Source organism: Melanostigma gelatinosum (assembly GCF_949748355.1).
Source record: "Melanostigma gelatinosum genome assembly, chromosome: 4".
NCBI lineage: Eukaryota > Metazoa > Chordata > Actinopteri > Perciformes > Zoarcidae > Melanostigma > Melanostigma gelatinosum.
In genome coordinates this window covers 16,350,367-16,375,410 of record NC_136637.1, presented here as the reverse complement: position 1 = coordinate 16,375,410, position 25,044 = coordinate 16,350,367, and the positions used below count along the sequence as shown (strand labels likewise).

Genomic DNA, 25,044 nt, shown 5'->3' with positions numbered 1-25,044 from the left:
ATTTATTGGGATCCTTTGATAGTTACCAACCAGAAAAGCTCTCTGTACAGTAAAGACAGTAAACTTGATTGAGCAGCCATGTTTGTTTTTCAGCTGTTTGTCCACTTCTGCCCCTCTTTTCTTTGAAAATATCAAAATAAAGACTCAAATGTTCAGAAAATAATAATAAAAGTAACTTTATCAACCTTTAAATGTGCAGTTTTGTGTCAGTTTACAGGACGAACTGTTTGTTCGGTCAGAATGTTTTGCAGGGATGATTGCTGACAGTAATCTGATTTTTTTTTTCACTGACTCCTTTAACCCTTCAGCCAATAAATAACACCATCAAGACACGCAAAACCTGAACCTCTGCTCTAATTTAGAATACCGGTTTATAAAAATGTAGAATAGGAGGCTAGAAAATTGCTAACCTGACCATGTTTCTTTCTATTCTTATGGGGGATACTTCTACGGGGGAGAGTCAAAATAATGATTTTTTTTTAAACACATACACACCGAGTCTGCCAGACAGCCTAGAAAGCAGTCTGCAGCATCAGTCTCTTGATAGACTGGATGTGTGTCTCGGTGTGTAGGTGTGTGTGTGTGTGTGTGTGTGTGTGTGTGTGTGTGTGTGTGTGTGTGTGTGTGTGTGTGTGTGTGTGTGTGTGTGGGTGTGTGTCTGTGTATGCCCACGCCTAGGAAGGTTAAGGGTAAGTAAGTACCCCACAGCTGTGTGCATCACTGCTCTCCTTCTTTTTAACAGGTCCTGTATGTGTGTGTGTGTGTGTGTGTGTGTGTGTGTGTGTGTGTGTGTGGGTTGGGGGCAGAATTTGTCCACCAGGGTAAGTGGAGCAGAAGAGGAGACGCCTTAATCATCACTCCTGCATGAATCTTTCATTGGCACTGGCTGGTGTGTGTGTGTGTGTGCGCGTGTCATAGTAGTCACAGGAAATAGCAGTTTATGTTCCATCTTACTTATTTTCTCACGTGCCATTTTGGGATATTTTAAGATGCTGTTTTTTGCCTTATCACAAATACAAAAGGACAAGTGGAAGAGGAATGCAGGTCTGGAGCTGAAGTTGAAACCTCACACAAATACACACACACACAAACACACACACACACTCCACAGATCAACCACCACACTCATTTAATATTCTCGTTTCTTAAGTAATCCTCAAGTGTCAAGTGCAGGTCAGTCAGTCTGAGATGAGACATGCGCGGGTGTGTGTGTGTGTGTGTGTGTGTGTGTGTGTGTGTGTGTGTGTGTGTGTGTGTGCGTGCATGTGCGTGCCAGTCTGATTGTTGAAAGTTGGAAAGAGTTTTAAAAATGTAACGGCCTCTTCACACTTTGGCTGTTCATTTTCACACGACCAGGAGCCTGTAAGTTCCCAGAGAGAACTACTGCATCACCTCTGTGTTTATCAACATCTGAGGGAAATCTTTAGTTTTTCATAAATGCTACTGAAATCGGAAAGCAGCGCCTGCACAATCTCATACAATCAATCACAGTAACCCTCGTTCAATGATGTTGTCACTTATTCCTCAACTTCCTTCTTCACTAAAGCATGCTGTTCATTTAGTAAATGATGGTCCTACTTAGAGTATGCTTTAGGGCACGTTTACTGTGATTGACAGGTCGCTGCTGCTACCGGAGCCGTATAAAAAGTCAAGATGGCGACGGACAAATCGCCGAACTCGACGCTTCACAACGGAAGTCCACAAACCGATGGGTGCCGTCATGATGACTACATCTACATACATTATACGGTCATACAGTGACTATGTGGCCCTAACGGTCTGGGGACTGGTTGGTAATCCAGCCTTGGTGCTTCTCGTTGCAACGCCAGTCCTAAAATGTCAATGGATCATAACGTGTAACACAGCTGAGATCTGACGTGTCAATCAATGTCATTGTCTTTGATCAGATCAATGGGAACAGAGTCCTCTGCTGGGGTTTCAAACCACACCATCAGGGTCACACATGTGGGTCAGAGACACTAGACACACTCTTCGTGTGCTCATGTGCTGCAGCTAATGTTAGTAGCATTTAGTTGTTGGTTTGCTTACCAACCTCGACGACGCAGGGCGTTTACCACAGACACATGCTTTACTGCATTCCTGTGTTACTGGGTAATGGAAGCATCCTGCTATAAAAATGTACTTTGCAATTTACTTGGTAAAAGACAGAACTGAACACAGTGGTGACACTCTAACACATGTTCAAAAAGCAAGCTCGGCAACATGCTAATACATGCCGACGGACACATCACAGGAGTTGAAAGACCAAAACCTATTGCAGGCTATCTCACAAAATCTGTGAATGAGAGGGCTTTGTGGTGGGAAATGGAAAGCCTTTGGGCAACAATCTTCTTATAGTGAGAGGGTGAGATTATCACAATGGTGGAAAGTCCTTTTAAGCAAAGCCTTGAAGAGAAAACACGGCTTTTAAGTGCTGCATGGAAAAAGGGTGTAAACACAGAGAGGAGATGAGAGGAGAGGAGAGATTTGGGCCAAATAAAATCAATTTCTAAAGGTGATTTGGTTGCTCACATCATTTTTTCCCTCAAGCTTCAGTATATATTTAGTAAAGTCCACATCCCGAGAGGCACACACACACAGACACAAGCTTGTACCACACTTGCGAGGACCCTCATTGACTTAAAAAAATCCCTTGTGCCCAAGGCCTCATTCAGATGAGAAAAACAAGACGCTACGAGCATTGGAAGAGGAGGAAATATCGTGAGACACAATAACAGCTCGGTGCTCAAACGTAGTCCAAGCTGTTGGAAAATGTTTGCCCGATGTTGAATTGTTAATGTTAAGACGTCGGCCGAATTATCTGAAAAATGTTGTGTTCAACCCTGTGCTGTACAATGACAATAAATCAACCTTGAGACAGGAGTAATAAATGCAATAAAAAGTATGCTGGAATATAATTTGGTTTTCCAGGATTTGTTGTCAGTCATTGGTTGCCTGTTCTGGTTTGAAAGGTAGTCTGTGCTGCGTTCAGTTGGTATCACAGCCATACTATCAAACAAACTTACCAGTACAGTTAGTGACAGTGCGGCCTCCACGGTAGCAGCAGGGGGCGGGGCTAAGCGAATGACGTAGCAATTGACCATTCGTGTTTGTTGTGTTTGGAAAGTCACAAAAAATGTAATCACAACTATGCTACTAACTCTTACTCTAAAATCTGGAGCTTCTCTTATCCCCTCAACAAAAGACCTCAAATATTTCCACTCGGTCACCTAACCCCCGACCATCTTTGTGGCGCACCTCAGGATCTTATCCCACTCACTGACCTCACCGAACATTGCTCTTGGTGCCTTGTTCCAAACTGATTTGTGACATGGGGGACAGCATTACTCGACCAAGTTTTAACTGGTCAGCACACAGATAGGGTAGAACTACAGGATCACAGAAACACACTAAGTTATAAATGCAGAGCTTTATTTTCTGTCCAGCAGTGATAAGACAAACTCCTTCTGGACTATCACTAAGAAGTATGATAGTGTGAGGCTGACTGTGTGTTCATAACTGTTCCTAATGAGTAGAGCTGGATCCAGCACTTTTCACATCATCAGAGAGCACCGACTTGTTTTGCGCAGCCACTGCGAAAGCTTCTATCGTTGAAATTATCCGATTCTTTCAGAAAGGCACTCGTGTCGTCACAGTGGAGGAAGTGGGCCCCGGTGTGAAAATGTGGACCTTTTATTGCTTCCTAGAAAAGACCTGGTCAGCAGAAGGTGAATTCCTGCAGCACTGTAAACAAAGATGAAACTTGAGAGTGTGCAGCTAAAGTAGAGAGAGACCTTTTGTGCATTGCAATGCCTATACTACTGTACTATTAAGTATGGCAGGAAACACATATGTCAAATGCATCGCATTTTGCAGCATGGCTTTCTGACTAGTCTGATCCACAATCTTCTGCACAGGGTCCAATGTTAGAGAAGTAGCATGTCCTAATTGAATGTACCCTGCATGCATTATACTTTGTAAGGGGAGCTGCACTCAGATTGAAGAGATAAAGTATGTTATTTAGAACGCAGTGAGTGTCTCACCTCTGCCTGACATGAATTTGACTCACCTGCCCAAAACAATGGGTTGAAGAAACAAAAGTAACAAGAAGTAATCTAACTTAAAAACCTCTTGTACAATCATTACCATTCATATTTTAAACATTTATGTATCCAGGAAAGGTCAGCTGGGCTTCTATCCAGTAAAATCCGGCTTCTCGTTATATAATCATCATCACAATCAACCCCGAGTGCTCCTTAGTTCAATCACATTCTTCTATTTTTGGCCACTGCTCACTCACGTTCTCCTCTTACATTTCACCAGCAGCTCAGGGACTCAAACCGACAACCTCATGGCCTCTGAGTCAAAGGATGTAGTCGAGGTAAAATACATCTAAGCTCAGATCACCCTGCTGATTATTTGCAGAATATAGTTTATTCACCTGGTTGAACTGGCATGAATCCTGATGAGGTAAATTCTTTAGTATTGATTATGTGGAAATGTGTGATGTAATATTAATGTGTATGAATTCATTAAATGCTGCATATTGTGCCAAGTAGAGATCATAGCTTCCCACAGCCCTCCTGGAGCTAAGTGCTGCTGTAAAGAAACTGCAGAACCTTGTTCTGCCGCAGGGCATTTGTGCACTTAATCATTAGTAAATCCATTTCATTCAAAACTTGTTCTTGGTTTTGCCTGCAGACGTTTAACAGCTTACACGGGTCGCCATGGAGACCACATCAAGACAACTTTGCTTGGCCATTCATTTCCTTTTTCCCATCAAAAGCATCTGGCTCTCTCACTTTCTTCTCTCCGTCACACCCTCCTGCTCTGTCTCCCTGTTATTCGCTGCATTCCTCGTGGCAACCCCGACACACCTGAGCCCGTCCCAACACGTGAGCCGGCAATCGGCACGCGTGCCAAGCAGGTGAACAGGTACCCGGCACCGCAATGCAGGTCGACAGTAAGCCCTCAAGCAACAAGAGCTGATTCAAAACCACGCTTTCTGCCTTCTGCCTCTTGTGACAGAGAAACATCTATAATCTAGACACCATTACCTTAAGCAGAAGTAAACTGAAACTCAAATTAAACTCCCATCAAGTCAAACTCTCAAATATGTCAAATATTCTAGTTTTGGCAACACCCAGATTCAATAAAAGATACAGGAATTGATTAAAACGCTTGACAGCAGCTGTCTCTTTGCTACTTTCTGACACATTAATTATAATGTTGTTTCGACTTATGGTGTCTTGTTGCTGACTGATAATTGGTATTTCCCCTGCGGTCAATTGAATTTTTAATGTTCATGTTTTTGCTCGACAAGTTGTTTATCTTTGCTTCATGACATGGCGAGCTGACGACACCGATTTTGGTCCAGTAATCAGCATGGACTGGAATTTGCTTGCAAAAACATCACACATTTTCTGTAGCTGAGCTCAAGTGAATTATTTTCGAGTGCAATACACTGACTGTGACGAACTGCCCGATTTAAAATAAAGTCCTGATCTAACTCGAGTAGTTCCACTGAGATCATGGATGCGTAATTATTATCAGTGGCATCTGTATTTTTAATCCACTATTCATTTGTCATCTGTCAATAGGAATGGTTCGTTAGATGATGAGATCTAAGTCACTCTCGTGTTTTGTTCCTTTGATAGAGTCAGAGGAGGCAAATTACCTCGTTTAGCACAAAGCTGTATAGATTGGCTCCCTCTAAAACACATTATCAATTAGATTTTACTGTTTGGTGTGGATTAAACAAACAAGTTATATCTCCTTAATTAGTGCTCCTCAGAGATAACGCACCTCCTTATCTCACTCTCCGAAAGAAAGCGGCGCATTTACACAAATGTTGACGTGTTTCTTTGAAATTCATACTTTTTAGTGAAAAATATTATTGATGCGAAACATTAAAACAAAATGTCAACAGAAAAGACCGGTCTCTGACTAGCTGGCTGTGTTAGTCGAAACTAAACCTCAGGTATACTGCAGGCAATACGCTTCACTTTACTTCCCAAAAGCTTTTTTAATCAGGACAGGATCCTCAACATCTTATAGTGGTTGAGTTTATCTCTTTATTGAATCATAGACCACTATATATTGTGGCAGCCGGAGGGGCAACCTCAGAGGAGAAGTGGTAGAGGGACGATATTGCCTGACATGGAGGCGGAGCCCCCATGTCAGGGAGTGGAAAAGAGCGCCAAACCACCATCAGCCCAACAAGCAACACCTGAGGAGGAGAGACGAGGGAGCGACCACACCCTATCAGAGGAGGAGGAGGGGACTATAAAAGGGCCCCGGACACAGGAAACTAGGAGAGAGTAGGAGTGGAAGGAGACGGAGAAAAAGCAAACCCATTGGAGACAACTGCCTTACCCCTTGATCACCCTGGAACGTCTGACTACCCGCCCGGCTCCCGACCCCTGCCTGTACGACTACCCTGCTCCTGCCCGCGCCCTGGACCGTATGAGGAATACCCGTTGTGCACCGAACCGTGGAAGTGAACACCGACCATCCCTCTGGAAAGCGGACAGTGTATTGTTGAGTGTCTATCCTACCTCTATCCACTCTCTATATTCAGTAAAAACCTCACTTGCACCATTTATCTACCGACTGGTTGTGTTTATTGGTCCGTGTTGTCGTGAAACCCCCTTGCCACCCCGGGGGCTGTCACAATTTGGTGGAGAACGTGGGCACAGTCCGGTTCTGGCAACACTGACCGATAGACCGACCGACCCAGTAAGCATGGCCACCCCGGTGCCATTTCAAGAGCTGCTAGCGGGGCTAATCGCTAGCAACCAGGAAACCCAAAAACGCCACGAACAAGCCATGCAAGTACAAATGCAAATCCTCCAAGCACAGCAGCAACAACAATACCAACAGCAAGTACACATGGAGAAGTATATGGAGGTACAAACCGAACGCGCGGAGGCGATGCAAAGCGAAATCAAGGGCATGTTACAGACACAACAGGAGCAACGTACCGTGGAGAAAGCCAACCCAGCGCGCTTCCTTCTCAAGCAGACGGCAGCTGACGATGTTGAAGTGTTTTTTCAGATATTCCAGACAACGGCACTCCGGGAAAAATGGCCAGAAGAGCACTGGGCTGAGTTGATAGCCCCCTTTTTGATCAACGAAACGCAAGTAACGTATCAGGACTTAGAGCGCGCTGGAAAAGTTGACTTCCGGGTGTTGAAAGCGGAAGCGTTACAGCGATGCGGGGTCACGCTGTTAATAAAGGCACAACGATTTCATGAATGGACATATGACACCTCCCTTTCTCCGCGAGCCCAGATGCATGAGATCAAGAGGATTACGACGGCCTGGCTGCACGCAGAGCCAACCGAGGTGTCGCCCACCGATCGTGTCGTCATGGACAAATTCCTTAGATCCCTCCCGTATGAGGCAAAAAAATTGGCCGGCCAGAGAAACCCCCGCAACCTCGAGGAACTGGTAGAGATCATGGAGGGTTACCACGCAGCACAAGCGTTAGTGCGTGGGGGAAGAAACCCGAAAGTGGAGGGGGCCACCCGCAAAGAAAAGATGAGAACGGAGGAAACTACCTATGTGTCTCCCTCCTTTCCCCCAGGCTTTCCCCGACGTCGGCCGGCGTTTGGACCGGAAGAGAGGAGGTGCTACCACTGCGGCGAGATCGGGCACATCGCCTGGGAATGTCCTCACCGCCAGGACGCACCCATGCCCACGGCCAGTGAGGGGAGTCGCCCATGCGGACTGATTACCGGATGCTGGGCCACTCACGAGGACCACATGCCCCTCACCCCGGTCAAAGTAAACGGCCGCGACGCCTCCGCGATGGTGGACTCCGGGAGCGCTATTACCTTGGTGAGACCTACGTTTGCTCAGTACCCGCTCCTAACCGGCACCCGAGCGGTCACGTGCATCCATGGGGAGACCCGCGAATACCCCACCACCGCCCTCGAGATATACACGACGAGGGGTAGATACGTCGGCACTGCAGGAGTAGTGGAAGGACTCCCCGTAGAGGTGCTGGTCGGCCGAGACCTGCCCGTGTTCCAGGAGCTGTGGCGCAGCCTGGTGGTGAAACCAGGTACGACCCCTCACCGAAAGTACAAGAAGAAAGCCATCTGTGGGCTGGGGGAGGAGATCTCCACCGATCCCCTATCGGAAGGAGTCGCCAGTGCCGTGGCCCGGGCGTTGGTGGAGGCCACCCAACCCAACCCCGAGGACGTATATGCCACAGCCGTCGAGAACGACGGACCCTCCAGCCCCAGTGAGCCCGAAGGAGAGGCGCCGCCCATCCCCGAGGAGGCAGATACCCCCTCCCTCGAAGAAGAGGAGCTGGCCGGGCTGTTTCCCCAGGACCCGGAGGAGCCCATCTTACCCGGGCCCCTCACAGGGAGGTTTGGGACGGCCCAGTTGGAGGACCCCAACCTAGCCCACGCCCTTCGGCAGGTGGCCGCCGTAGACGGACGACCACTGGACGGGGTAAGAGACCTCCCTCCCACACATTTCTCCATTTATAACGGGCTCCTCTACCAGGTAGTAATAAGGGACGGGGCCCCCCTCAGGTTGTTACTGGTACCCCGTCCTTTCATACCCTCTGTCCTCCAGTTAGCCCACTCCCATATCCTAGGTGCCCATCTAGGAGTGGAGAAAACCCTGGAAAGGGTGAGGGCCAGGTTCCACTGGCCCGGAATAAAAAAGGCCGTGGAGGATTACTGCCGGAGCTGCCCCGAATGTCAACAAGTGGCCCCACAACCCCATCACAGAAACCCGCTGGTGCCCCTGCCGATCATCACCGTCCCCTTCAGCAGGATCGGGATGGACCTAGTGGGGCCACTACCCAAGACCAACCGGGGACACAGGTACATCCTGGTGATAGTGGATTACGCCACCCGGTATCCCGAAGCCATTCCCCTACGCTCTATGGCCACCAAGGGCATTGCAAGGGAGCTGGTGATGTTGTTTTCCAGGGTCGGAATACCGGAGGAGATTCTCACCGACCAAGGAACCCCGTTCATGTCTAGGATCATGAAGGATCTGTGTGGCATGCTGAAGGTGACCCAACTGAGGACGTCGGTGTATCACCCCCAAACGGACGGACTAGTAGAACGATTCAACCAGACACTGAAAAAAATGTTGAAAAAAACCATGGACCAGGACGGGAAGAATTGGGACCAACTGCTACCCTTCCTGATGTTCTCCATCAGAGAGGTGCCCCAGGCATCTACCGGATTCTCGCCCTTCGAGCTCCTGTACGGTCGACGACCCCGGGGGCTACTCGACCTGGCCAAAGAAGCCTGGGAACACCAACCCTCCCCCTACCGCACCATGGTGGACCACGTCGAGGAGATGAGGGTGAGGATGGCATCCCTCTGGCCCATCGTCCGAGAACACATGGCCGAGGCACAGGCGGCCCAAGCCCGCGTGTACAACCGGGGAACCCAACCCCGAGTGTTTAACCCAGGGGATCGGGTGTTGGTCCTGGTACCCACGGCGGAATGTAAGTTTCTAGCCCGATGGAGGGGGCCGTATGAAGTGATGGAGAAATTGGGGCCGGTAAACTACCGAGTCCGGCAACCAGGTCGGAGGCACCCGACGAAGGTTTATCATGTGAACCTGCTCAAGAAATGGGTGCGTAGGGATGCCATGCTCTGTTTCTCTCTCTCTACCCTCCCAGGAAAAACGGAGCCAGTCGAGGTACCCGTGGGAGAAGAGTTGACCCCCCGGCAGAAGCAGGACGTCCGGGAAATGGTGGATCGGTTCCGGGACGTGTTCTCCCCGGACCCCGGATACACCACACTGGTGCAACACCGGATAATCACCGAGCCCGGGAAGAAGGTGAAGCTAAGGCCGTACCGCATCCCCGAAGCCCGCCGGGGGGCGATAGAGAGGGAGGTACAGAGTATGCTGGAGGCCGACATCATCGAACCCTCGACGAGCGAGTGGTGCAGCCCTATAGTGTTGGTTCCGAAACCCGATGGCTCAGTCAGGTTCTGCAATGACTTTAGGCAGCTCAACGCCATCTCAAAATTCGATGCCTACCCGATGCCCCGGGTGGACGAGATGATAGAGCGCATCGGGAGGGCCAGATACATAACCACCCTCGACTTGACTAAAGGCTACTGGCAAGTGGCAGTAGCCCCCGAAGACAGGGAAAAAACGGCCTTCACTACTCCCATGGGACTGTACCACTATAAGAGGCTGCCGTTCGGTCTCCACGGAGCCCCCCCCACGTACCAGAGACTGATGGACCAGGTACTACGTCCCCATCGAGAATACGCGGCAGCCTATCTGGACGACATCGTCGTGCACGGGGAGGAATGGGGGGCTCACCTCCAAAGACTGGAAGCCGTCCTGAAAGCTCTGCGAGGGGCGGGGCTGACAGCCAACCCCAAGAAATGTCGCCTCGGCCTCCGGGAAGCTGACTACCTGGGGTACACCATCGGCCGCGGCTGCGTCAAGCCCCAGGTAGGGAAAGTCGAGGCGATCCGGGAATGGCCCCGCCCCCGCACAAAGAAACAGGTACGAGCATTCATTGGGCTAGCTAGCTACTATCGACGGTTTGTTCCCCAGTTCTCTGCTCTTGCAGCACCCCTGACGGACCTAACAAAAAACCGGCTGCCAGATCGGATCATATGGACGGCAGAGACCGAGGACGCCTTCGAGAAGCTGAAGGAAGTACTCTGTTCTGAACCAGTGCTGGTGACCCCGGACTTTACGCAACCGTTGGTGGTACAGACGGATGCCTCCGAGACCGGGGTGGGTGCCGTCCTGTCCCAGCTGAGGGATGGAGAGGAGCACCCGATCACATACGTAAGCAGAAAATTATTACCGAGAGAAACGAGATACGCCACGGTCGAGAAGGAATGTTTGGCCATCAAATGGGCTCTGGGGGAGTTGAGATATTATCTGCTGGGACGACACTTTACCCTGGTCACGGACCACGCCCCCCTGGTATGGATGTCCCGTTCAAAAGACAATAACGCCCGGGTCACCCGCTGGTTTTTATCCCTTCAACCGTATGCTTTCTCTGTTGTCCACAGATCCGGGGCCGCTCATGGAAACGCGGACGCCCTGTCAAGACGGGACGCCCTAGGTTCCTGGAGCAGTCCTCCCCCCAGGTCGGATTTAAGGGGGGGGGTATGTGGCAGCCGGAGGGGCAACCTCAGAGGAGAAGTGGTAGAGGGACGATATTGCCTGACATGGAGGCGGAGCCCCCATGTCAGGGAGTGGAAAAGAGCGCCAAACCACCATCAGCCCAACAAGCAACACCTGAGGAGGAGAGACGAGGGAGCGACCACACCCTATCAGAGGAGGAGGAGGGGACTATAAAAGGGCCCCGGACACAGGAAACTAGGAGAGAGTAGGAGTGGAAGGAGACGGAGAAAAAGCAAACCCATTGGAGACAACTGCCTTACCCCTTGATCACCCTGGAACGTCTGACTACCCGCCCGGCTCCCGACCCCTGCCTGTACGACTACCCTGCTCCTGCCCGCGCCCTGGACCGTATGAGGAATACCCGTTGTGCACCGAACCGTGGAAGTGAACACCGACCATCCCTCTGGAAAGCGGACAGTGTATTGTTGAGTGTCTATCCTACCTCTATCCACTCTCTATATTCAGTAAAAACCTCACTTGCACCATTTATCTACCGACTGGTTGTGTTTATTGGTCCGTGTTGTCGTGAAACCCCCTTGCCACCCCGGGGGCTGTCACAATATATATATATATATAATGATAATCCAAACAGGGTAAGATTAATACTACTGGCAAAAGGGCCCATTTCCATCAGTGAATGGGAGCTTAAGAGAGCACACACACACACACACACACACACACACACACACACACACACACACACACGTGGCTCTTCTTGTGGCCTTGATTAGGTGGATCAGGGTCACCAGAAACACAATTAAGAAGATCAGGTCACTGTATTTCATAAAGCATGCACACTAGTTATTTAAATTATGTGTAAGCTTTTATCCATGGACACACACACACACACACACGTACTAACACAAAGGTAGGGAGAGATTTAATGTTTAAGACATAATACCCTGAGGCTGTAGGTTACGCTAAAAGGAATGTACACACAAGATAATCTCTTATCTTTTTAAAACACATACACACACACACACACACACAAACACACCACAGCTTTTAATATGTTCTGTAAAGCCATTAACACGTCCGTTTTTGGTGTTTCATAAACTGTGGATCACTGCAGCTTCAACAAAATGAAGATCCTAATTTATTTTGAATCAAGACAAAAGACTGCCAGACTTTGCAATTATAACTTTAATCATAATAAAGCATCGAAATGGCTGAACTTTTCTGAACTGGTTGAAAGTTGTTTTTGTTTGCACAGTAATGAAAGACTATTTCTGTGGCATGAAAAATACAAGATCAATTTGGTTTTACTTGGTTAAACTCAAGCAATGTTTCTAATATCTGGGATTGTCGAGGCATCGAGCAGGTTAAATGAGACGTGTAAATCCAATTACAGTCTCAGCCACAAAAGTGCTCCATCACACATCTAACCTGCACCAACACTGCAGACCAATCTTTCTCAGAGGTCGGACAGTATAGTGCTGAATCAGCGCACCGTAAAGCATAACCGAAGTCTCTCAAATCACTAGTTTCCAGATGTTAGAACATTGCTCAACGTGTTTCAGCTGCTGACAAAGGAATAAACGTGGAGTTTGACAAACCGCTCTCCTGTAGGGTGGAGCATCACTGTTGTCCCTTTAAAAGAATGAAACAATTCCCCTAAAAGGTAATTCCAGTTCATCACAACATCAGTCACACGTTTCACCTTTTCTATCGGAGTCACTGACATCGTGTTCACCAGCTTTATTGCAGTGATCTGGAAGTATCGCTAAAATAAGTCAGTTTGTCGATAAGTCAGCAAGAAATACAAGCACTCAGCTTTTACGACATATTTTAAACAAATGTAGACATTAACCAGGCGGTCACTTTGAGTTTCACCTGAAAATAAAATGGTTTAGATCATCTGGCGAAAGAGTTTGGTTTTATGTACAACCAGTTTCTTACCCTTTTGGACTGTGCAGCAATGTTACTGCGTCCTCCGAGCTCAGTAATTATGACAAACAGAACAAAAACAGGACTAACATTGTAATAACACAGAATTATCTGCGCCTATAAAGAGTGCGTGAGTGTGTCTAAATAGATGTCATCATCTAATATGTGTTCTGAAGTTATGCTGGCTACAATATGTTGTCTGTAAAATACACTGTGAGGTTGAGCTTAGGCACAGCAAACGCTTTGAGTGAAACATGCTATCATGCTCATAATGGCAATGCTAACATGCTGTGATTTAGATGGTGCAATGTTCACTATACATCTTATTTTAGCTTGATGCTAACATGCTCAGAGGGGGTTGTGGATATCTGCACCACATTCAAGTCAGTTGTTGAGACATTTCACTCAAAATAAATAAATGTGAACCTGTTAATGGTGCTAGAGGGAACATCCGGGTATCACCAACGTTAGTAGCGTCCGTCCTCTGCGGAACATGTCTGTACAAAGGTTCATGCTAGTCCAGAGAAATTTCAGTCCAAACCAACATGGCCCTTCCTCGAACTGCACCGCTAGCTGGCTAAAAGTGTAAATATAATATTGATATGGATTGAGTCTGAAATACATTGTTGGTTATAATAATCATTGAAGTCATTCATGGCCAATGTCATTCCATGTCCCATATCATAGAATATGACTAGACGGACTCACAAAGAGATTACCAACGCAACAAGTCACCTTTGCACTTTCTTTTAGGATCACACGTTATACTGTGATCACATTACATGTTAAACGTACAATCATTGTTAGAGGACATAACTACAACGAACACACACACACACACACACACTCACACTCACACTCACACGCCCTGAGTCTGCCCCAGCGCTGGTATGACACGCCACATCAAAGCGGCTTATTGCTGAGCAGTAAAAGTGGTGCACTGGTTTGAATTTATTCCCTTCAGTCAGACGTTTATTCACTGCTTCCCTTTCTTAATGAGCGTCTTACAATAACCCTGTCGCTTACTGCGGCAAATTACTGCTACCTAAATGAGGAGCTGATGGTGCCTATGTGTGTGTGTGTTTCCGTATCACACTCTCTTAAGGGCACCTGTATGTGATTTAACGTTCCACATGGCCTTCCTCCCAAAGTACACTTTTACCTTTTTACATCCAACGAAAAGCGAGGATGGGGCGGGGGGGGGGGGGGGGGGGGCCGAGGAGCTGTAATGATGAAAGGGGAGAGAGCTGGAGGGATGAGATTGCAATAAAATGGAAATCAAAGGAGAGGGAGAGGCGGGAGAGAGGAGTGGAAGATCATCGGTGGAGACTGAAGTGGAAGCAGAGAGGGGGAGAAAAAGGGAATATAAAGCTGTAATCTACTTCTAAGTGTCTAATAAATCTCAAGTTGACATCTTTTCTCTGTGACATTGTGATTGAAAGTCTTTTTTTTGGGCTTATTTATTCACAGTTTCTCACAAATGACTGTGTAATTGACGGACACTTCATTGAACACGATTCTCCATCATCACAAAAAAATGACTGACGCTGCAGTTTGTGACGGTTGATCACAATTTTCCCTCAGCAAGCAGAGCTATTCGAGAGCTCTGGTCAACATGCAGATCAATGAGTATTTGCATCTTTACCACAAAGAATACTGCCAAATTCTTTTGTAGATGCAAATTGTACTTCAAGTCAGGGTGAACTGATTTGTCAATATTTTGATGATTAATTAATCTCTTTCTCTTAAACTCTCTTTCAAGCAACAGTGCCAACTCAAATGTGAGTGTTTTTTTTTTCTTTTCTTTGTCTTATGTGATCATGAAATGAATATTTTGAATTCCCACATCCATCTCATGGCATGTCTGAAAGAAAAGATCCCTATTGTACCTGAACGCATCATGTACTGACACATATGGAAGACATGCTCACATGCTGCACAGGCTACGCAGTCGTGTGCTTTTTTTGAATAATTAAAAAACTAAGTGATCATTATCATCAGATTAATTGACACTGAAAATAATCGTTGTAGTTGAAGCCTTCATTCAACAACTCTAAGAGTCTACAGCCATGCTAGCAGCTCTGCGAGGCTGTACTTGGGCACAGTGGTGCAGCTATATGCTAACATCAGGATGCTAACATTCTCACAAGAAAATGCTATTTTGAGATATTTCAGTCTGAATCAAAGTGGTGGATACGAGTACCTGTTAAGTGCCACCACTTGTTTTGCTCATTCTTCATACAGCGCATTAACCATGGTCAATATATAGGAAATACTGTGTTCCTTGTTGCCAATACAGGCATGTTTAATGAGAACAAAATAAACATGCAACACAGAGCAATGAAAGATGTAATTGTTGATGCTTGATAAAAAATGAAATAAAAAGGGAATGAAAGGGTGAAAGACGGAGTAAAGAGGCAGAGAGTGGAGGAGAGGGAGGTGTAGGCTACCAGTGTTTTGGGTGAAGCTTTCCTTATTTTATACAATTACTGAACTAAAAATACCCCACCGCGCCACAGTCCAGCCCTGTCTGCTGCCCAGCAAGTGTGTGTGTGTGTGTGTTCACATGGCACCAACTTCACCATATAATACCATAATTCTATGTTGTTTCTCGGAGTAGTTAAAGGATCTTAAACTAACTACTACTTTGACTTTCCTTCACTCAGTCAACTGATGTGTGCCACGCTGCGGAGAGTCGGTGTCTGACGGTGCATGTTTGTGCGAGTAGGTGGATAAATCAAGCATCAATCAGCTATCTTTGACTGACGGGATTAGTCCTTGCTTACAGTTGGCCGCAAATAAGGGATTGTGTTGCCCTGTGACTGTTTCGGCAAATGTAAAGATGCTGACGGGTCAAAAAGACAGAAACAAATATGCAAATGACTCAGTGAGATAGTGTGTTATTCCCTCTGTGGCAAGGTCAGCGCATTATAGCTGTCATGCTGTGAGCTGAAAAACTGTTAACACACAGATTAACAGGCTGGGATTAGCAGCAGATTAGACATTAGGCATCCAAACGCACAGTGCTGGTGGTGGTGGTGGTAACGGTGAGGTAGCAAATAGAGGGGTGGAATATGTGTGTGTGTGTGTGTGTGAAGTGAGATGAGGGGTAATGGGGGCACATCAGAGGCAGATTCTCCGTCCCTGCTCTTTCTCAGCAGGGAACGTTAAATCTCTGTGGTCGGGGGAACATTAGGTCACAGCCCCAGGTCAGCCGTTTCCAGGTCAAGACTTCAATGTCAGAACAGTGGAGAAAGTGAATGAATGTGGCACTCGCCGCCTGATTACAGCTGCTGGGAGAACAGACACGGGATTTTGGAGGGAGCTGGACGGCGATGTGATCTGACGTTTGACTAAATTTGAAACTCCCTTGTAGCCTTTGATGTAATACACTCAAACACCATCTGTATCTCTGTACATCTGTATGCAGTTGTTAAAGAGGGGTTATTATTTAAAACAAGAACTATCTGAAGGTAATTCTTGCAGTTAGAGCAGTTACTATGGTGCTGATTACAAGGACTCCTGACTACTTTGCCAAATGTTCACATCATTCAAACAAGCTAACATGAGCTGAAATGAATGCAGCGTTACCGCTGGAAAATGTGAAGGTATTTGGCATCTTCCGTAACTTCAAATTTAGGGTCTGAAACAGGTTTGTAGGCTGCTCGATGTGATCATTCAAAAGGAAAGTTAGGAAAATGCAAAGCAGCTCTTTAAATTTCATAAGGAGCACTTCTTCTTCCGCTTGGAAGTCTATTCACAGAAATTCATGATTATGCCTGCCATGGTGCCTTTGGGCAAGGCTCTGTAAGAATTGTGCTGGATCTACTGCACACAATGTGATACATTTTTTAGAAACTGATAGGGACACCCTAGTGTATCGTCAGGATTATAACGCACAACGCGTCTTCAAAATGTTATGAGCCAAGGAGCCGTTTTTTATGCAGTTCGCCACCTCTATCAAATAAAATGATCCGTCACTCCCGATGGCAAACTATCTAATAAAGCAGGAATGCCATAAAAATATCAATAAAGAATAACATGAAATGGCCTCTGAGCAAACACTCAGGAGGTTCAAATAACACAAAAAATAAAAAAGTAAGAGGAGAACTGGCTGTACGGAGCACAGTAAAGCTCATAGAAACACAAACACAGCATGGAGTTTGGATTTTCACATTGAAAACACATGAGAAAAACACACTGCGATGGATCCTTTCTTTAGATGCTGCATTTAGTATCACGTTCTCGATTCATTTACACATCTACTGATATCGCAGGAAGCGGTGACCAGCAGCAAAAGAGCTTACACTTGGATTCAGGTAAAAGCTTCAGCATGATCCTTTATTGATCCGGCTTTCATCAGCATTAAAATCCATCATCTTTTCACTCCACTAGCTTGTAACGTGTCACGGTCACTGCCCTCCGTTGCTGTTGGAAACTGGTGCTAAGTTAGCTTGTAGAGCTGTGACAGATACACCTGCCACAGATGGCCCAATCGCACTCAACGAGATCTGCCTCTGATAAGCACCGGTCAGTGATCTATCAGTGCTCTGGGTGTGTGCATGCTGCATGTGTGGTTGTGACTTCCTTTCTTATGTCACGAGCAAAAACATCCTCTTATCCACGAAAGCACCGAGTTGCTTTATATTTCCTTCTCCCGAGACCGTTCAAGCTATAAAACAGATAAAAACCCAGCTGGGGTTTGAGGAAAATACTTACAAGCTCTGTAATTAGTGGGAATATGAATGTAATGTCTCCCCTGGTGGCTGTACAGTACAGCGAGTCTAATTGACCGTTACATGTTCTTGGCTGCTGATTTAATATAAATTATCATGTGAATACATTATGTTTTATGGTCATTTTCTTTCATTGTTTTTACTTGACAAAGTTGACATGAATTGTGCTTGACTGATTTTCAGCCATTTTCAGTTGGCTCACTTTCAACTGTCTTACTTTGTGTTGCAGCAGCAGCTTGATATCGCCGTGAAAAACTTCAACGCATTGATGTTTGACTCATCACACAGCAGTCCTGCAATAAATCCGTACGGTCTGAAATAGTGGTGTTTCTAGCAGGTGGTCCTTTTATTTATTTCCCACCCCATTTATATCAGTCAGGGCAGGCTGAATAGCAGAAACATCTCTGTGTGTCCTGCAATAAATCCTCCTTCACGACAGCAAGATTTATGTCACGAGAGTTGTATTACACTGCATTCGTTTTAACTCGGTGTACCTAATAAACTGGCAACTTAGTGTGTATTTATACAAAACAATTGAAAAGAATCAGTTCATTACACAATGATGAATCAATGTCATGGAAAACTGGACTGATTGTGTTTCATCTTATCGACATTTATTTCGCTGCCAAGACTTGAATTGCAACGATGGATATCAATCCTTGTAATAACCAATTAATAGGAATCCGGCCGTGAGAGACTTTGTAAAGCCTCGCTACATTCTCTAATACCGCATGTAGATAACCCACTGAGGAGACTGCACTCGCGTCCTTCCCTGAAATTACAAACCACCCATTGCATGACTGCTAATAAGCAGAGCTGCAACGCAGAGTGAACGCACTAAGCCGACACATCTCATCCGTTCCCGTCCTGTCGATTCACTGTCATGAGAAGTTATTAAAAATGCTTCAAGTGCAAGTGAAGTTACTACACATCTATATATATAGTGTTGCACTATATTCCGGAATGAAACTCATCTCATTATTCTTTTTAGCAGATATAGATTGAATGTGTCAATTAAAACACACAGTGAAAATGTAACTATTTGATGAACATGAATTAATCAGTAATAGATGAATGTAGGGCTGCAAGTAACTTTTATTTTCATTATGAATTATTGTGTTCATAATTCTTGTCCTCAATTATACAATTAACCAGATTTTTTTTGTTAAATTATTCAATTTATCAACTAATTGCTATTTGACTGCATTAATGTAACCTAAATATCAGCTCAGAAACCACCAGTATAACTAGTTCATTTCACGATGTAAATGCCGGTTACACCAATAAATCTTCATCCCACACACAAACACACACACACACACACACACACACACACATGCATCGGGCCCCGTGGAGCATATGTATGAAGAACGTTGACTCATAAAGCAACCAAGCAACCACCGAGTCCACCACATCAGACAAACTGTGCTTCTTTTCATTTGGAAAACAGATGGACGCTCGACTCCCAGAGAGGGGGAGAAAGATGAGAAGAGGAGGACTGGGGGGAGGAGGAGGAGGGGGAGGAGGAAGTAAAAATAGCGGCTGATATGAAGGAGGAAGGAAACATTCAAAGGGAGGAGAGAGAACAAGGAGGAGAGGTGTGAACCAGAGCGGAGGGAGAGAGAAGCAGAGGTTATCGAGAGACGATGCTGGTTTGTACCGCATTGATTTTAGGTGCAAAGATTGATGTTACGGCATTGAACGGTTTGTGCTTTTGCTCCTCCGTTCCTGTTTGTTCCCCTCTACCTACCACTCCTTTAATATGTGATCCTCGTGGAGACGCAGGAGGGCTGTATGAAACTTACTCTTGCATTCGTGACTTTGACTTGATTATATGTTGGCAATGGAGGAACTGAATCTATTGGGCCTACAGCCACAGTCATTCTGGATATTAGCTACGGGAGCACCCGAGCCACGATCAGTATCGAACTATCAAACCACTTGTAGCGACACCCATCTCATGTCAATGAAGGAGAGATGACAGGACAGAGCCTCCACCCTTCTTCCTTTTGATCTCCTCTGCTCACTCCCCTCCTTCTCCTTCTCCTCCTCCTCCTCCTCCTCTATCGCTGTCCATCTCTCTCTCTCTCATGTCGCTGAATCAGACATCATGAAAGATTCACAGCTCTGCTTTTAACACATCGAGCCAACCACACCTCCCGTCCTCCTCCGCTCTCTCACAAACACAAGGCAACCCTCCTCTCATAGATCTGAGCCTGTCTTGGAAAACAATGCAGAGAAGGAAGCAGGAATAAGACAGACAACAAGGGACAGGGGCAGGGATGAGTGCAAAAGTGATAACGAGATTGTATGTGTGCACGTGTGTGTGTGTGTGTGTGTGGACTGGATATCCGGCGTTCCACTTGGTGGCGTATGCTGTGAGCGCCTGAGTGAGCATGTGATGTGTGACAGATGATGGACAGTATCAATTTCCTCTCTCTCACACACACACACACACACACACACACATACGTAAACGCTCACACACACACACACACACAAGGGACAGACAGACAGACACAGTGGACAGATATGAGCCGGCATCACCGGATGCTAGAGCAGGTAAACTGGCATAAATTCACACACACACATTTGTCTTGGGCTTTGTAGTATTGCAGTATTCTCACAGGTAAAGTAAACCATCAAAACACACAGAGAGGATATGCTCTCAGGCTCTCGGCAGGGAACCTCACAGGTTCTTCATCAGAGCAAAACTATCAGCTGTTTGCTTTTCTCTGACCAGCAGTTTCACCTTAAGGTTCCCAGCAACGTGCGGAACTGACCATTTGCACCTTTAGCAGTGGCGTTATAAAATGCTGCACACAATTTCTCTCTAAACATTCTTTATATAATTGTAAGTCTGCAACTATGGATCCTTTTCATCATCAATTACGGTAACCTATCAATTATTGTTTAAAGTAATCAATGGGTTATTTAGAGCCCAAACTGACATCTTTGTATTGTTTTTCTGCGAAAATATGCACTTCATTCAGAAGGAAACTTGAGTGATATATTGCATTATTCCTCAGCCTCAGGTACAGGGCATCTAAAGAAAGGGGATTGACATTGTGTGAATGTAAATGAATGGAGGCTCCCTCGCTGACTCAGCATGGTTAAGGTGTTATTGACTGGTAACCGAACCAGTAATGTATCATAATCTACAGGTAATCTGACCTAAAACACAGTGTACTATGTAAAACACTATGTTCTTTCAAAAGAAACGTGACGAATGCTCAATATGAAGGCTACATAACCCACACGGGCGTCCAAACTCACCACCTCCCAATGCAGAATATGAAGCGCGCAGGACACAAAGTCTCTCTCCGTCCTGTGTCATACGATCACATGGGTGTGTGCTGCTCTGCATGGACAATGCATGTGTGAATGAAACTAAGTGTCTTCCCTGGAGAAGGTGTTGGCTTTCACTGACTTTTAAACACACAAACATACACACACACACACACACACACACTATAGGAGGAGCTAGTCTTTAACTATTGACCAGGTACAATGTGAGTGAGCTGAAAACGCTCGCAGGCACAAAGACAGACGGGTAGACAGCAGGAAAGACGACTTCCATTCACATGGTGTTAAACCTACACCTAAAACCTACACCTCAAAAGGTGTGAGAAGAATAGAGGCTTTTTCCTAAACTCTGCGCAGGAATTAAGAGCATCGGCTTCTCAAATTACACACTGTTTACTTTGGTGTCATGCTATTTATCATATCCACTTACAGATAAAGATCTCACAACCTGTTTACACCTGTCAATAATGTGCATTTCATATCCAGACTGTCTTCTGCATATCTGGCATTATATTGTGTTTCATTCCTTCTTTCCTTTGCAATTGGCTGCAAGTATACTGAGATCCTACACTTCCTTTTTGAATCTGCGAGCAAATTTCTTGCTACTATGTTGGTTTGGAAAAAATAACAAGCGAGACAGATTGGGCAGAATTGCATCACTGATGTTTTACTAGTTGGTAGTAGTAAATGTAGTCAGAGTAGTAGTAGTAGTAGTAGAAGGTGGCAGTTGCCAGAATTCACCTGCAAAAATCTAAATTCATGAAAAATGCCCTTAACAATAATAACTTTCTGCCCACAATTTTGTCATGTATTACTCATTCAAAATCAAAAGCACTTTTGTTTGACATTGAATCACTTATCCGTGAGGCTGTCTGAATGAAAGTTTGTCATTTATTGAGCTTTTTTTACTTTATGAAAGGGTTTGTGGAAAAACTACTGTTTTGGTAATGAGATGCAGGTATTGGTATCAAAAAATTCCAAATCAATAGCCATCCCTAACCAGGAGTGTTATCCTGTATATTCAGGGATTTGTCTCCCAGTGGAGTCAGTAAAAACAAGTAACCTTCCACTATTGTGCTCTGCAGGTAATGCTAATCATGAACTCCTCTTGACTGGCAACGGCTGGATCTTGTCCCAAATCATTAATAACAGATTGATCCTCTGAAGACGAGCCTGCATGAACAGGACGGGCTGAAAAATCTATATGTATGTTTCCAGTGCTGAGGGATCACAGATACATCTAGAAAGCAAGCCTGAATGTTTTGCTTTAATATCACTATTTTTGCTTCTAATGTTGATTTTTCACTGATTTGACACATACCGGTAATTTCCCTTCAGTAAAACACATTTAAGTGTTTATTCTATGAATATATCTATTAATATATAACTTTATTAAGCTCCCCCTGTGTCAATAGTGCAGGCAGGACAGACCACTTATGATTTACAAAACCACACAGTGATTAAAGTAAATAAAATGAGTCCTGTGATGATTTTGTAACTACCGGTAACTTACTGATTATTTTATCCACACAGTCTTAGATTTTAAAACATTGAGTTGTGAATGGAAACGATAGTTACATCTGAGCACTTCTTTTGCATGTCAGCAAAAATAACGGTGGGTGAAGATGCAAAAACTATAACAATGAAGTTGCATCTTCCAAACAATTTACATTCCCCCTAATGGCCATGAAGGTGCAGAAAAGGCATCCAAATGAATGAATTAGCATTTCAGGTGCAAACATGAGCCGGTTGCACCAAATGGTATAGTTTGTGTGAGGAACCCTGCTCGACGCTAACACCCTGCAGAGTGACACTGACACAGGAGTGCAGGGGAGTCTGTTTCTCCCTGAGCGGGGAAGAAAAAAAGCTAAATTTACCAACCTTGGGTCTCTGGGATGAGAAAGATTGAAGAGGCCCGGTTCCTATCTGGTTGTCAGTTTTCTAATGGGTTCTGGGAAGGAGGAAGTCTTGCTCAAATAACTAGAGCAGATCAAGGTCCGAGCGACTGAAGCATTGTGTTTTTCATCTGTCAATAAAAGATGAGTTTTTAATGGAAAGGGAGGGAGAGAGTCGTGTCGGGTTTGACTGAGACCTTGAGTGACTCACTTGCTCGGTCAACCCACCTCACTGTCTGTCTCTGTTTCTGTCTGTTTCTGTCTCCACTTTTCTTTGGCTCAATCTTGTCTTGTTTCTTGGTCTCTATTTCAAACACACACACACACACACACACATCCTATATTAATAACTCACCGGCACACATGACTATTTTCATTGACACAACAGCAAATGACCTTCAGATCATACGCGCTGTGTACATACACACGCCTCAGTCTCACCTCTCTTTCATCTCCTCCTGCACATCTTTAGGTGAAACAAAGGAAGAGACAGAGAGTCAGACCATTGCCTTAAAGGGGGGAAAGAACTCCATTTACACAAATCCCATCTGCACTTTCCTCAAGGCCGGGACAATTTAATCAGTATGTGAGAAGAGTGGCGACCAGAGAGATGAGCTACGGACGTCTGGTAGCCTGACTGACTGCGGGTTGAGCTAATTGATTAATTGACTGGCTGGGTAATTGACTGATTGATGAAACACATGATTGCTTGAATGGCTGGATGGCTGTCTGACTGAGAAGGGTGCCACGATGAAACAAAAGAACAGAAAAACAATCCCAAATCTTACTGTTTCCAACTTTGTGACAGCAGGTTATGCTGCGAGCCTGCTGACCGGTGCTTTTTATTATTAAATGAAATTATTAGTTTATGCAAACGGTAAAACAAACAGGCCATTTCCGCATCTATTGAGTCCCACATACGCACACATAGACACATACACACCCCACACCTGCAGTCCAGAGCAGAGCAGACAATGAAAAATGCCCCACAACACATAATTGTGGTTTAACATGGAGTTACAGCAGACACCAGCAGAAAGCAAATCCATATTCTCCTCTTTTGTTTACATGGAAATCTGATCACGCCTACAGTGCAAACAACAATAAATGCCCTGAAAAGATCACAACAGCTCCACAAGGCACATTTCTCACACACACACACCCATCTGCAACCCTGACTTCAGACAATGAAAATGCCCCCAGAAAGCACTGGGATGTGCAGCAGAGCATCGACTGGGAGACACCTCACTTAGGATGGGTGCATTGCTCAGTGAGGGAAATGGGAAAAAGGAGAGGGTGTATAAAGACAATTGCACAATAAGAGGCATACACTGAGAGCTTAATATATGTAGCTTAATATAATCACACCTGCCTTTTGCAACGATGAAACATGTAAATGCAATTTAAAACTTGGCCAAGCTTTTACACTGTTGCCATATGAGATACAAAACCCCACGATGTCCGAGAAAAGTCATCGTTGAGAACATTGTATCATAACATCCTGTTCTATTTGAGCGAGCCAGCTATTTCATGTTTTCATTGTAAAGACTGATTGAATAAGTGATGCGAAGTGAAAGATCTCCACAAAAACTCACCGGAGATCTCTGTCTGGGGGACCTCCACGAGAGTGAACCCTTTCCCGGTGTAGAACTGCCGCAGGTCGGTGCAGCTCCTGTCCGCCCCGGCCACCGGGCCCGGTGCCGCAGACAAACACAGCAAGACACAGAGAAGCACCGGGAGACGCATCTTCTGAAGTCTAGTCCCTTTTCTTTTTTCTTTGCTCACAATCAGTCATAAAATCCGGAAGATTTGTGGTCCGAGTGAATCTAGCAGGAGTTCTTAGGAGACCCCCTGTCTTCTGTGTTGCTTTTTTATATATTGTTAAGAGTCTTAAGTCTGTCAGGAGAAGCAGTGTCCTCCGTCCAAACTGCACAGAGCTCCGGTTAACTCACGCACGGACCAACCTGGCGAGAGAGAAGGGGGAAAAAAAGGCACCCGTGGCGGGCAAGTCCTGTGTGTTTCTGCGGGAGAAGAGGTGCGACGCGCGGTTGTAGGTGTCAGGTACACCCCGCTCCTCC

At 45.7% G+C, this 25,044-nt stretch overlaps 1 protein-coding gene across 1 annotated transcript in view; it reads right to left on the bottom strand.

The window, feature by feature from the left end:
- The window catches only part of gpc1a (glypican 1a), a gene marked incomplete at its 3' end in the record, with an annotated part of 35,802 nt that extends 11,052 nt beyond the window's left edge, over positions 1-24,750 (bottom strand). Inside the window, exon 1 of the mRNA XM_079266726.1 lies at positions 24,562-24,750. Coding sequence (XP_079122852.1) covers positions 24,562-24,712 — 151 coding nt within the window. The 5' untranslated portion in view covers positions 24,713-24,750. The remainder of the gene's footprint in view (positions 1-24,561) is intronic.
- Between the last annotated feature and the right edge of the window lie 294 nt (positions 24,751-25,044).